General features: G+C 39.1%; 1 protein-coding gene across 1 annotated transcript in view; it reads right to left on the bottom strand.

The window, feature by feature from the left end:
- LOC124607387 (baculoviral IAP repeat-containing protein 6) overlaps positions 1-14,261 on the bottom strand; it is a 315,981-nt gene that overhangs the window by 188,995 nt on the left and 112,725 nt on the right. The window contains exon 23 of the mRNA XM_047139740.1: positions 1,470-1,775. Within this exon, the coding sequence (XP_046995696.1) occupies positions 1,470-1,775 (306 nt within the window). The remainder of the gene's footprint in view (positions 1-1,469; positions 1,776-14,261) is intronic.

The following is a 14,261-nucleotide window of genomic DNA, read 5'->3' as shown; positions in this document are numbered from 1 at the left end:
CACAGGCACTGCAATATCGAACAATGAAAACATTGTAATTTGTAACCAAATATTAATAAACATGTCAGAACCACTTATCATCTGTTTGATCTTTCCTTTTTTGGTACTCACACCTCATCCTGACTGCTTACAACACCATATTTTCACCTGATGGCAGAAAGTGGAATAATTATTTTTTTCCAGCATACTCCACAAGAGTACCAATTAATGAACATACCTACGATGTTTCAGCTTCCTGCTATGTACACAGCCCAAACTGCAGCACTCAGAACACTATCAGTTTAATTATAAACACCCAGTAGGTTGAAGCAGCTATGCAGAGCTGAAGAGGCTTGCACAAAATGGAATAGTCCGTCAAACTAATCTCTGGACTGAAGACAACAAAAATACAGTATCTAAGTTTATAGGACAGCCACAAATTGCAACCAAAATTTTTTATGACCGGATCACTCAATTTAACAAGAGCATTGTCAGGAACTGTCGAATTACAGATCGAAGTAGTTGCATGATTACACTGTCACTGACATCACATTTTCTGACAACGATCTTGTTAAACTGAGCAAAACTCTAAATCACAAAGCAAAACAACAGAAATCATAATGAAGTAAATACCATATGGAAAAAAATAGGAAGCAAGAGAGGAAAATACAATATATACTCTGCAAACAGATGGTACATATGAACTGAAAAAGCAAAAATCATTATGAACCTAAAGGAATTATTTTAAAAAAAACATATATATTAATGAGGTAAGATATACACTATATGCACTACAGTCAAACAACACACTTAAGATTACTTATCCAGTGGATGGTTTCTCCAGAGACATTCTGGATGTCTTTAATTACTCCTCATTTAAAACAACTGTCACGCAATTTGAAACATGATCCATAGTTTGAAGTTTGCTGCATTCACAGAAAAGATTCCTTGCAACAGCCCATTTTGTTGTTTCAGTTTAGAGGCCCGTTCCAACCCTTATTCTCGGAAGATCAAAACCAGGAACGTACATAACTGATTGTACGTGACAAGTTAAAGAGCTGTGTGCTCGACTGTAACTCTAATCCGAATCCCTGCTTTCCACACAAAGTACACTAGCAATTACATCAGTAGAGCACATCTCCCATACAGACTAACTAGTTAAAGGTTTTCACTTCCCTTCCACCATATACTCCTCGCAGAGAAAGAGCGTACTTCTCCCCTTCTGCACTCCCTTTTCTCTCCCACTGTAGACTTTTTGCTTTCTTTTTCTAGCCTTGTGGAAGCATTGGTAATGCAAACAATAAGTAATCATTAAAAGAATCACATTATAAAAAGTAATACAAGCTATAAGAAACAATGACTTACCATTAACAGCAACCTTTACTGAATTATTATGCAACCAAGGCATATCTCATATGACTTCTATTACGCAGTTCAATGCAATACAAAACTTTAAATGTGAAACTAAATATCAAACTCACAACAATTACCTTGAGAAAGCGGCATATAGGAGGTGGCTGAAGGTCGCTCATGACAAGTGCCTTGCTGCCTATATCAGATGCCACCACAAGCCGCTGTCCATCAGATTCTTCACCACGGCACCAGATATCAACAGACAGTGAGACCAGATCTGAACACGCAGGAACCATAAGGTCTGTGAGGAGGACTGGGCAACCAAAATCCAAAACAACAAACCGTCTTGCACCAGAGTGCATCCGTTCTATCAGCAATGTCTGCTGTGGTGGTGCTGTGAGTAGTTGCTGCCAGGGAAGTGTTGCTGCAGACAAATCTTCACCCTGTGGTCAAAAATATTAAGGAGTTTCAATGTAAAGCTTCCTGTAAAGGGTAATATAAAATTCATGGCTATTATTCCTTGGCTCTTACAGGTTAAGGCTTAAGATATGCTATTTCATCCAGAAAATAATTTGTAATAAATGAAACTAAAGTCATAGAAAGAGTGAAGCAAGCAGAAATACATTTTGATAAACTGCAAGGCACACAAAATGGAATTGCATCATCTTTCCCTCTCTCCACTTTCTTCACTCTTCCTGTGGCATTTGATATCTTTGGAAAGTTTTTAAGACAGACACCCTAAGGTCTCTAACCGATCAGAAAATAGATCACACTTCCTGCTGTTTTCCACAACAATGTGTGATTTTCAGGGAGAGGGAGAGGGAGAGTACCACTGAACTTTTTATCATCAAGTTTGTATTGTGTAATTATGCGAATTATTTGAATAGCACTGTTTAAGATTCTATTCTAACAAAATAGTTTTTAAACTGTTAATAAAATGTTATACAAAGTGTTTACTTCACTGATGTATCCACTCTCTCTTCCTAAATTGGTTCTTGTTTAATAATCTGCTGAATCAATTGTTCTTTAGAAAAATAATGTATTGGTCAAGGTCCAACTTCATTTTGGTAGTGGATGAAAAAAGCACAACTAATGATCGAATGTTCATGTGCTTGCTAGACAATGCAACACCAGAAGCACAGATACAGTTCAATACTTTGTTTAATGTTATACACTGTTCAATCCTTGCTCTATATGGCAAGTTGTCGTGTCTCCCAGGATATTTCATTATCATATTGAAGATTACAGATAATACAATGAATACAATATTTTTCTTTTCTTCCCAATTAATTTCGTGCTACATCATATTTTTCAGGGGATTTTCATTTCTCATGTTTCAGGATAGCAACATCCCTTACCTTTTTTACATAATAGAAATGAAAATGATTTCACATCAAAAGGCACTAAGCCAACAACAGTTATTCTACATATTGTTGGTAGTGAGAACCCCACATTTTTTTTCTGACTATTACTTTATTTCTTACAATATGGTCAAATGTTAGTAGGGTTCAAATCACTGAGAATTACCTTGCAGTTAAATAGAGCCTTCATTACATTGAATTTTGATTTTCAAATAACGATTTCATTCATAAGAAGGCAAGAGAGAAGGGAAATAAGACTCAGCTACCACAATTTATGAAAGTATTGATAAAGTAGTGTTAGAATTTGGCCGAAACAAAGAAGATAGTTGTGAAAACACATATGCTGAAGAAAATTTTCGTAAGCCAGACACTCAATATGACTGTACAGCAGAAGGCAGGGCACACACTTAACCAATAAAGTGGGAAAAAAGTGTTAAGTGATGAGTAATTAAATATAATATGAACTGCATTATAAAAGAATGCACAATAGTCTTTGTGGTAAGATAATAAGACTCAACCAAAGGACTGTGCTGTCTGAGGACTCCCAATGTCTGTTTGAGCACTCTTGGAATCCTCCCACATTTAAATAAAAATAGTTTGTACTGCCTGATTAACAAGGAAGTACCTCAGCCCAATCATAAAAAACTAAATAAAAGCAACTTTAATATGTTGTTGTTGTTGTTGTTGTTGTGGTGGTGGCGGTCTTCAGTCCAGAGACTGGTTTGATGCAGCTCTCCATGCTACTCTATCCTGTTCAAGGTTCTTCATCTCCAAATAACTACTGCAACCTACATCCTTCTGAATCTGTTTAGTGTATTCATCATCTCTTGGTCTCCCTCTATGACTTTTATCCTCCAACACTAAATTGGTGATCCCTTGATGCCTCAGAATATGCCCTACCAACCGATCCCTTCTTCTAGTCAAGTTGTGCCACAAATTTCTCTTCTCTCCAATTCTATTCAATACTTCCTCATTAGTTATGTGATCTACCCATCTAATCTTCAGCATTCTTCTGTAGCACCACATTTCGAAAGCTTCTATTCTCTTCTTGTCTAAACTATTTATCGTCCATGTTTCACTTCCATACATGGCTACACTCCATACAAATACTTTCAGAAAAGACTTCCTGACAGTTAAATCTATACTCTGTTAACGAATTTCTTTTCTTCAGAAATGCTTTCCTTTCCATTGCCAGTCTACATTTTATATCCTCTCTACTCCGAACATCAGTTATTTTGCTCCCCAAATTGCAAAACTCATTTACTACTTTAAGTGTCTCATTTCCTAATCTAATTCCCACAGCATCACCCGATTTAATTCGACTACATTCGTTTATCCTCGTTTTGCTTTTGTTGATGTTCATCTTATATCCTCCTTTCAAGATGCTGTCCATTCCGTTCAGCTGCTCTTCCAAGTCCTTTGCTGTCTCTGACAGAATTACAATGTCATCGGCAAACCTCAATGTTTTTTTCTTCGCCATGGATTTTAATACCTACTCTGAATTTTTCTTTTGTTTCCTTTACTGCTTGCTCAATATACAGATTGAATGACATCGGGGAGAGACTACAACCCAGTCTCACTCTCTTCCGAACCACTGCTTCCCTTTCATGCCCCTCGACTCTTATAACTGCTACCTGGTTTCTGTACAAATTGTAAATAGCCTTTTGCTTCCTGTATTTTACACCTGCCACCTTCAGAATTTGAAAGAGTATTCTAATCAACATTGTCAAAAGCTTTCTCTAAGTCTACAAATGCTAGAAACGTAGGTTTGCCTTTCCTTAACCTATTTTTTAAGGGAAGTCGTAGGGTCAGTATTGCCTCACGTGTTCCAACATTTCTATGGAATCCAAACTGAATTTCCCCGAGTTCGGCTTCTACCAATTTTTCCATTCGTCTGTAAGGAATTCATGTTAGTACTTGCAACCATGGCTTATTAAACTGATAGTTCGGTAATTTTCACATCTGTTAACACCTGCTATCTTTGGGATTGGAATTACTATATTCTTCTTGAAGTCTGAGGGTATTTCGCCTGTCTCATACATCTTGCTCACCAGATGGTAGGGTTTTGTCAGGGCTGGCTCTCCCAACGCTATCAATAGTTCTAATGGAACGTTGGCTACTCCCGGGGCCTTGTTTCAGCTTCGGTCTCTCAGTGCTCTGTCAAACTCTTCATGCAGTATCATATCTCCCATTTCATCTTCATCTACTTCCTCTTCCATTTCCATAATATTGTCCTCAAGAACATCGCCCTTGTATAGATCCTCTATATACTCCTTCCACCTTCCTGCTTTCCCCTCTTTGCTTGGAACTGGGTTTCCATCTGAGCTCTTGATATTCATACAAGTGCTTCTCTTTTCTCCAAATGTCTCTCTAATTTTCCTGTAGGCAGTATCTATCTTACCCCTAGTGATATGTGCCTCTACATCCTTACATTTGTCCTCTAGCCATCCCTGCTCAGCCATTTTGCACTTCCTGTCAATCTCATTTTTGAGACGTTTGTATTCCTTTTTGCCTGCTTCATTTACTGCGTTTTTATATTTTCTCCTATCATCAATTAAATTCAATATCTCTTCTGTTACCCAAGGATTTCTATTAGTCCTTGTCTTTTTACCAACTTGATCCTCTGCTACTTTCACTATTTTGTCTCTCAAAGCTACCCATTCTTCTTCTACTGTATTTCTTTCCCCCATTCTTGTCAGTCGTTCCCTAATGCTCTCCCTGAAGCTCTGTACAACCTCTGGTTCTTTCAGTTTATCCAGGTCCCATCTCCTCAAATTCCCACCTTTTTGCAGATTCTTCAGTTTTAATCTACAGTTCATAGCAACAGATTGTTGTCAGAGTCCACATCTGCCTCTGGAAATGTCTTACAATTTAAAACCTGGTTCCTGAATCTATGTCTTACCATTATATAATCTATCTGATACCTTCTAGTATCTCCAGGCTTCTTCCATGTAGACAACCTTCTTTCATGATTCTTGAATCAAGTGTTAGCTATGATTAAGTTATGCTCTGTGCAAAATTCTACCAGACGGCTTACTCTTTCATTTCTTCCCCCCCAATCCATATTCACCTACTACGTTTCCTTTTCTCCCTTTCCCTACTATCGAATTCCAGTCACCCATGACTATTAAATTTTCGTCTCCCTTCACTATCTGAATAATTTCTTTTATCTCATCATACATTTCATCAATCTCTTAGCCATCTGCGGAGCTAGTTGGCATATAAACTTATACTACTGTGGTAGGCATGGGCTTCGTATCTATCTTGGCCACAATAATGGATCCACTACGCTGTTTGTAGTAGCTTACCTGCGTTCCTATTTTCCTATTCGTTATTAAACCTACTCCTGCATTACCCCTATTTGATTTTGAATTTATAACCCTGTATTCACCTGACCAAAAGTCTTGTTCCTCCTACCACCAAACTTCGGTAAGTCCCACTATATCCAACTTTAACCCATCCATTTCCCTTTTTAAATTTTCTAACCAACCTGGCCAATCAGGGATCTGACATTCCACGCTCCGATCCATAGAACGGCAGTTTTCTTTCTCCTGATAACAATGTGCTCCTGAATAGTCCCCGCCTGGAGATCCGAATGGGGGACTATTTTACCTCCGAAATGTTTTACCCAAGAGGACACCATCATCACTTAACCATACATGCCCTCAGGAAAAATTATGGATGTAGTTTCCCCTGGCTTTCAGCACAGCAAGGCCGTTTTGGTTAATGTTACAAGACCAGATCAGACAATCATCCAGACTGTTGCCCCTGCAACTGCTGAAAAGGCTGCTGCTCCTCTTCAGGAACCACACGTTTGTCTGGCCTCTCAACGGATACCCCTCCGTTGTGGTTGCACCTATGGTACGGCTACCTGTATCGCTGAGGCATGCAAGCCTCCCCACCAACGGCAAGGTCCATGGTTCATTGCGGGAGGGGGGGGACTTTAATATATGGAGATGTATTGATTCTAAAATATATGAAGATGATTTATCTGTAGAACTCTACATTTATGTCAAATTACACTTTAAGATTAATAGATATAGACATGGAACTGATTGTGGCAAAACTCTGAATTATATGATCTATGTGACATTTTACGTTCGACTACTGCAGTAAATTTTTTGATCACTGTGACATTTTAAGTTCGACTACTACAGTGGGGACATCCACGTTGCCCTTGTCAAGTGTAAATACTGCGCCTTTCTGGTGCATTTCAATCACTTGAAACTCGATTTTCGCTCACAATTATGAACAAGGGAGGAACTTATGACAGAACAACAACTTGTTTTTGGGAAATATGACACAGTAAGTATGGCACATGTTAACATATACAACTCCACGCAAACACTTAGTTTATGTGAGCCCTCATTTATTACTTGAGGATCTGCTGGTCATAACTGTCCACTACACAGTATGCTAGTCTCTCTCTATATATATATAAAACAAAAACAGAAATACTTCTGAGAAAACAGAGAGCAATCCTCTCCAGCAGCAGTAATCATTTTTTTATGACATTGTCCACCAGGCACCTCAACGATAACTGCACGATGACACCACAAAGAAAACAAGAAGACTTTTGTGGGCTTTCAAAAAAACTTATGTATTCAAAATCACGGAATTAAATGTTACACTACTACTGATCAATATCAATGTTGATGTAGGTAGGGAATCCAATAAGATGAAGACCACTTACAAAAATTTTACACGATTGATCAGTCTCAGTGATTGATCAGTCCCAGTTAAATATTTTTATTGAATTTAATGCAAGCTTTATTTGTGAAACTTAAAAAGGAAAAAGAAAAAAAATATGGAATTAATATGTGGACACCCCAAAGATTACAAGGATGACATCTATTATAGTACATAAGCATTCCTCAAACACTCACAAGTTAAAATCTCACAATCACTCTTTAATTTGTTTTCCTAAAATCTGTCAAAAAAAATCTCTAATACCACAAAACAAAGCAGCTCTTGCATTGTTATAAGAAATCTATTACTGAAATTGAGTTTAGAAAAAATCAATAAAAATAAGGAATATCGTGCATTCTCCTACAGAGGATTGATGTGAGATGCTTTGACACACACATCACCACATAGAGACTAGAGTGAAAACCTCTGGCTTTTTAAGTCATGATAGCTGAGTTATAATTCTCAGGTTTATGACAGCTGTCACTGCCATCATCTCCAGGGGTTAAAATAATGACAGCCAGAAACAACAAGGTCTCCTCCACACGTGTACAAAACACTAAGTAAAAGAAATGCCCCCCCCCCCCACACCCACCCACCCACACACACACACACACACACACACACACACACTTGTTGTGTGTTGGGGTGGGGGGAGGGGGGGGAGGAGGAGTTCTTTTAATTAGTGCTATTTAGTGCACATGAGGAGGATACCTTGTTATTCCTGGATGTCAGTAGTTTTAATCCCTGTAGAAGTGTGTGTGTGTGTGTGTGTGTGTGTGTGTGTGTGTGAAAAGTGAAAGCTCAAAGATCAACAGCTACTGACATCTCTATGGTGTTATGTGTGTATGTGCACCACAAATCAGTCATCTATGGGTGTCTGGTATTCTTTGTTCCTTTAATTTATTGTTTCCCCACAAATTTAAGTAATTTTTGAAAATTAGTTATTTTCCATACTACTGACTTTTCATTAGACATGTGACAATGGTTTTTCCAAAACTAGACACAATAAGGGGATACAGTTCTTTAAATATTTTACACAACAGGCCTGTTCTGGCTTACTGCCGTTATCAAGTAACGTTTTTGTCAGTTCTTTACTACGATCCTATATATTTACAATGTATAGTTTTGTAGTAAAGACCTTCAAAATTAAACTGTAAAAATATGTTTCATAACTACAAAAAGTAATACTCTTACCAAAATTTACTATAGGTGCAATATCGTCATCACTTCCACACAGACATTATTTGGTAATGGCAATAAGCCAAAACAGGCCTGTCGCTTAAAATATTTACAGAAATATATTACTTTAAACAAGGGTCTGAACAACAAACAATCTTCTTCACTTCTATTCATTAGTTCTAATACTTAAATTGTTCTTAAGATTTCTAATATGCACAACACTTTTCAGTAGCAGCATTTCAATGTAAGTTTAGGCTTAACTAGAAGTGGAATGTAAAACATGCATCATAATAATCATTTATAAAGAGAAAGACTATGAAGAAGTAGATAATTCCATCATGCAACAAGGTTAGATCCAGGCATCTTTTCAACTTTTGTTTATTTAAACCTTCTCATATGAAACTAACTGGCAATAATAAACATAAAATAAAGCTGATAAATAACTGTCTTCTGAAGCAACAGGTAATTTGATCTAAAAATTGCAGTTACTGTGTTGGGATGTAAATACTGTCGAACTGCTGAATATACCAACATGAGGCGCTTGACATAAATACTTTCCAAAAATTTACTGTGGTATTCTTACACTATAGAACACTGCAATTTGGGAACTCACTAAATGAACAGTAGATGATAATCAGGAACAACAACCTATTTACTGTCATATATTTTAAGTGCCTATACCAGTGTACAATAAATGATTGATTGTAGCAACACGAGGATACACAAAAGAAAAACCAGTAAGTTACTTCAATTCAGACATGTTCCACTTTTGGTGAAGACCAGGCTTACTCTTTCTTTGCCATTCAAAGAAACATCAACCCCTCCCCCAAAAACCATCATCTATCCCTCCCAAGTTACTTGAACTCCCTTTTATGTGATGTTCTTCGTCCCTCTTTTCTGTTGCCCCTCTTTCCAGCACTGTTATCTGCTATTTAGTATACGTAAGACTTTTTTTTAATGTTCACATACTGGATATGTGTGTTCTAAACATAATGAGTGTGCACATAAGGCATGGCAAATAATGTGAGAGTTCAAGAGATGAGCTTGTCTTCACATACCAATTTTTGTTTATATATGGTCTGTAATTTTCCATTATCATATCAGCTTTATTATTTTTATATCTTTCACTTTTCACCCACGCTGGTACCTCTCTGAAACCACTAGATAACCTTCTTCGAATGTTAACTTACACCCTTGTAGAACATGTGTATGGCTGTGGCCTGACTGAGTGGGCCGAGGCAGTCAGTGTTGAACAGAGTTTCCCCTGCAGCATGCAATACAAGCCTGTTGAGTGATATGAAAGTGTTCTGGCAGCAAGCATTTCGGGGGTGCATGCAGTTGGCAATAACAGATCAAGAATTTCGCAATATAGTCATGCTCACTGAATAAACTGACTATCGTAAAAGTATTTTCTTCCAATATCAAATCAGTGAGCAATGTGTCCAACTCCATTGTTTTTTTAAACTCTGCAGAATTCTAGAACACACCATTGTACAACGAACTGCTACTCATGACACTACAGCAATGGCACACGATCTGACATCATCAAGTGTTCTGCTCGTGCACTCTGACTGGAGCCTAACACATGACAGACTGAACCCACTGATAAGAGGATGCAAAAGTGGAGAGATGAGATATACTCCTACAGCACTGTAGTTTCTATAAAATGTTTCAACTCTTCAAACACAATTGTTGGAGACTAGCTTAGTTACAATCAGTGCCAGGCGCACAAGCTGACGTTACCTTGAAGTTTCAAGGCGGAATGATCTAAAGGTGTTTCCTGTCCCTGTATTAAAGTATTCTGTTTGCTGCTGTGCAAACTACGAACATACTGTGATTTCCCTAACAGTCGATGCTTGGAGAATCTCCAAGCACTGCTTTCCTGTGCAGCATTCATTCTTTTAGCACTTGAAGAGCCACTAGATGGATATAACTGCTTTGTTTTTGCAGTGTGTTCCGCTGTTGCCTCAATCACAAAAGTTTGTTGCGAAAATGGAGACAATTTCACTGAAGAAGAAATTGTGATGTTGCTCAAAGAATCTGGATCAGAAATCAATGACTGTAGTCCTGGAAGACATGGTAAACTTATGTTTATAGATCAGTCAATGCAAATAGGGATCATATTTACAATCACTGTAGCTTTGACTTGCATCTTGTATTTTGAAGGTAACAATAAGTGTCTTGTAAAAGAAAATGAATCATCAGATGAATTAGAAAAATGTGAAGCTCCCATTAGACAGGGTAGAACACAACAATGGTAGGGGGGACAAAGCAACTCGTTGCCCGGGTAAATGAACCATATTTGGTCCCAGCTACTTGTATTTAAAAGTGTAAGTTTCACCTCCTTCATGTGCTGAAAGCTGTTTGGGCCTGTTTATTGACAGGAATGTGAAAACTGAAACAAATTGCTGTACAGGGTCAATTATGTCTAAATTGGGGACACAAAATCAAACAGCCCCAGGTCACTTCGCCATTATCCTGTAAGTTGGTAAGCGTGCTACAAATAGCACGCAGAATGGCCTGTAGGTGGCAGCATAGTGCAGATGCACACATACTGTCGCAGTATCAGTATAAAGATGGCTGCCCCACTTGCGACATGCACCATGGAAGAACAGCGTTCTGTTATTCAGTTTTTCCGTAGTGAAGGTGTGAAACCTACTGAAATTCATCAACAAATGAAGGTTCAGTACAGTGATGCATGTTTGTCACAGCAGCAAGTCTACGAATGGAGTAGGAAGCTCGCAAATAGTGTGACTTCAGTGGAAGATACTCCTCGTCCAGGTCAGGCACAACGAGTTGTGACTCCACAGTACATTGCAGCAGTTGAAGCCATAGTAAAGGAAAACTGCCGAGTGACACTGAATGACATTGCAGCATGTTTACAGATTAGTCATGGGTAAGCACACCACGTTGTGCATGATGTGCTCCAGTTTCACAAAGTGTCTGCAAGATGGGTGCCACGGCAGCTGACAGTTGAAATGTGAGAACAACGTGTTGATGCTTGTGAAGAACGTGCTTTGAAAGATGAGATGGCTTCCTTGCAAGAATCGTTACTGGGGACGAAACCTGGGTTCACTTCCACCAACCAGAAATGAAGAGAGTGAGCAAGGAATGACGCCATTCCTCATCACCAAAACCAAAGAAGTTTCGAACAGAACCATCAGTGGGGGAGGTTATGCTGACTCTCTTTTGGGATGAAAAAGGCGTCATTTTGGAGCTTTACATGCCTAGAGGGACCACTGTCACCAGTGCATCATACACAGACCTCCTACAAAATCATCTGTGGCCTGCAATCCAATCAAAGTGATGTGGATTGCTGTCAGCAGGTGTCCTTTTGCAACATGACAATACAAGGCCCCACACTGCCTATACAACAGTTGCAACAATCACAGACCTGCATTCTGAGTGCCTTCCTCATTCACTATACTCACCAGACTTTGCCCCAAGTGATTTCCACATGTTTGGACCACTCAAAGACGCAATGGGAGGAAAGAAGTTCTGTTCTGATGAAGAGGTACGCCATGTGGTGCATGAGTGGTTGTGCAGACTACCAAAATAATTTTTTTCTTAAGGAATTTATGCACTTTGTAAGTGCTGGAGGACTTGCATTGAGCATGGGGTAGATTATGTTGAAAAGTGATACTGCTTTGTACCACTTCTGCACAATAAATAATATTTTAAAAAATATTTAAGGTTTTCATTTGACTCACTCTCGTACATGCATAGGCGAAATCCAACCATGATGCTTTGTACAAAATCCAACCTTCTTGTGGTAACTTTATACTGACAGGCAAGAACAGTTTTTAACCTGATCAGAATCTAACAGTTAATGAAAGTTTATATCCTTTAAGAGGAAGAATGTGATGCACAGGTACCAAGAACAAGAAAAATGTGTGGTATAAATTTTCATTCTTAGTAATTCCACAACACGCTATGTTTAGAAATGTGATGTGTATAATAGTGCAGGGAACAAAGATAATAATGCAGTTTCAGTAGTCCTCCATCTGTACAACAGTTTTCTATGTAAGAGCCACATACTGTGCACGGGCTGGTTTTATACTATAGTAAGGTTATTTGAAAGAACAGCAAGAGACTGCGGTCATGTGTGTATGAGTAGTGTTTGTGTGAATGTCTGTGTTTATGTTGTCTAACTCTGATGAAGGCCTTTTTGGTTGAAAGCTTACCTGTTTCACGATCTTTTTGCAGGGCCTCTCTGTGACTCAGCATCTCCACTATATGGCGAGTAGCAATCTACGCTTTCCATAATACTATCATTATCCCATCCTGGGTTTTCCATTGTTTGCTTTGAAAGATAGACCAATGAGGGCAAGTGTGCTGTTGGCACAGCACTGAGGAACAGAAGAGGGCAGCCACAAGAATTCAGACAAAATAAACTAAGAAGGGGTCAAACAGTACTCTAGAGAAAAAAAATCCCTGCTAGCACTTCACTGTAAAGACACTAGGGATGTGTTTGCCCTATATACAAAACACAGCATGACAAGTAGAGCCACCAACCAAAAATTCAAAGCTAAAATGGTAGAAAAGCTAACCCGATCTTATACTTTGTTATAATACAAATGAAACCAGTGTTGATCATGGAGATCAGCTGGTGATCTATTACTTTGAATGACAAAGAAAGAACTGGTCGAAGAAGGTATTTTTTCATATATTTTATGATGTGTTTGGTCAATTCCTACATTTTCTACAAAGAATTTAAACCTGTATCTCACTAATGAACCAACCTGATTAAATTCATGGAAAACAAATTCTCGAGAAAGCAGGTGATGATTTTAATGAAAATGACAAGCAGAGAGACCAGATGGGGGGTCTGTAGAAGGTAAAGTAGGATTGTGTCTATCCAATTGCTTCAAGCAATATAATATAAAAGTGTATTTCAAACAACAATCAAACAATGGAAAATCCAGGATGGAGTGGAACAATATTAGAGACGGAAAGTTGCTATTCACCATACAGTAGAGATTCTGAGTCGCAATAGGTACAACAAAAAGGTTCACACAGTTATAGCTTTCGGCCATTAAGGCCTTTGTCAGCAATACACACACACACACACACACACACACACACACACACGCGCGCGCAAACGCAACTTGCACACACGTCTGCAGCCTCAGACAACTGAAACCACACTGCGAGCAGCAGCACCAGTGCATGATGGGAGTGGCGACTGGGTGGGTGTAAGGAGGAGGCTGGGGCGAGGAGGGGGAGGGATAGTACGGTGGGGGCTGGCGAAGAGTGAAGTGCTGCAGTTTAGACGGAGGGCAGGAGAGAAATGGGAGAGGGGGGGGGGGGGGGGCAGCAGTGGAAAAAAGATAAATAAAAAGAAAAAAAGAAATTAAAAGACTGGGTGTGGCGGTGAAATGACAGCTGTGTAGTGCTGGAATGAGAACAGGGAGGGGGCTGGATGGGTGAGGACAGTGACTAACGAAGGTTGAGGCCAGGAGGGTTACGGGAACGCAGGATGTACTGCGGGGAAAGTTCCCACCGGCACAATTCAGAAAAGCTGGTGTTGGTGGGAAGGATCCATATGGCACAGGCTGTGAATCAGTCACTGAGATGAGGGATATCATGCTTGGCAGCGTGTTCAGCAACAGGGCGGTCCACTTGTTTTTCGGCCACAGTTTGATGTTGGCCATTCATCCGGACAGACAGGTTGTCGGTTGTCAGGCCTACATAGAATGC

The sequence above is a fragment of the Schistocerca americana genome, chromosome 1 (assembly GCF_021461395.2).
Source record: "Schistocerca americana isolate TAMUIC-IGC-003095 chromosome 1, iqSchAmer2.1, whole genome shotgun sequence".
NCBI classification, from domain to species: Eukaryota; Metazoa; Arthropoda; class Insecta; order Orthoptera; family Acrididae; genus Schistocerca; species Schistocerca americana.
The sequence above is the reverse complement of the archived record's forward strand: the minus strand, read 5'-3'. Positions and strand labels throughout refer to the sequence as shown.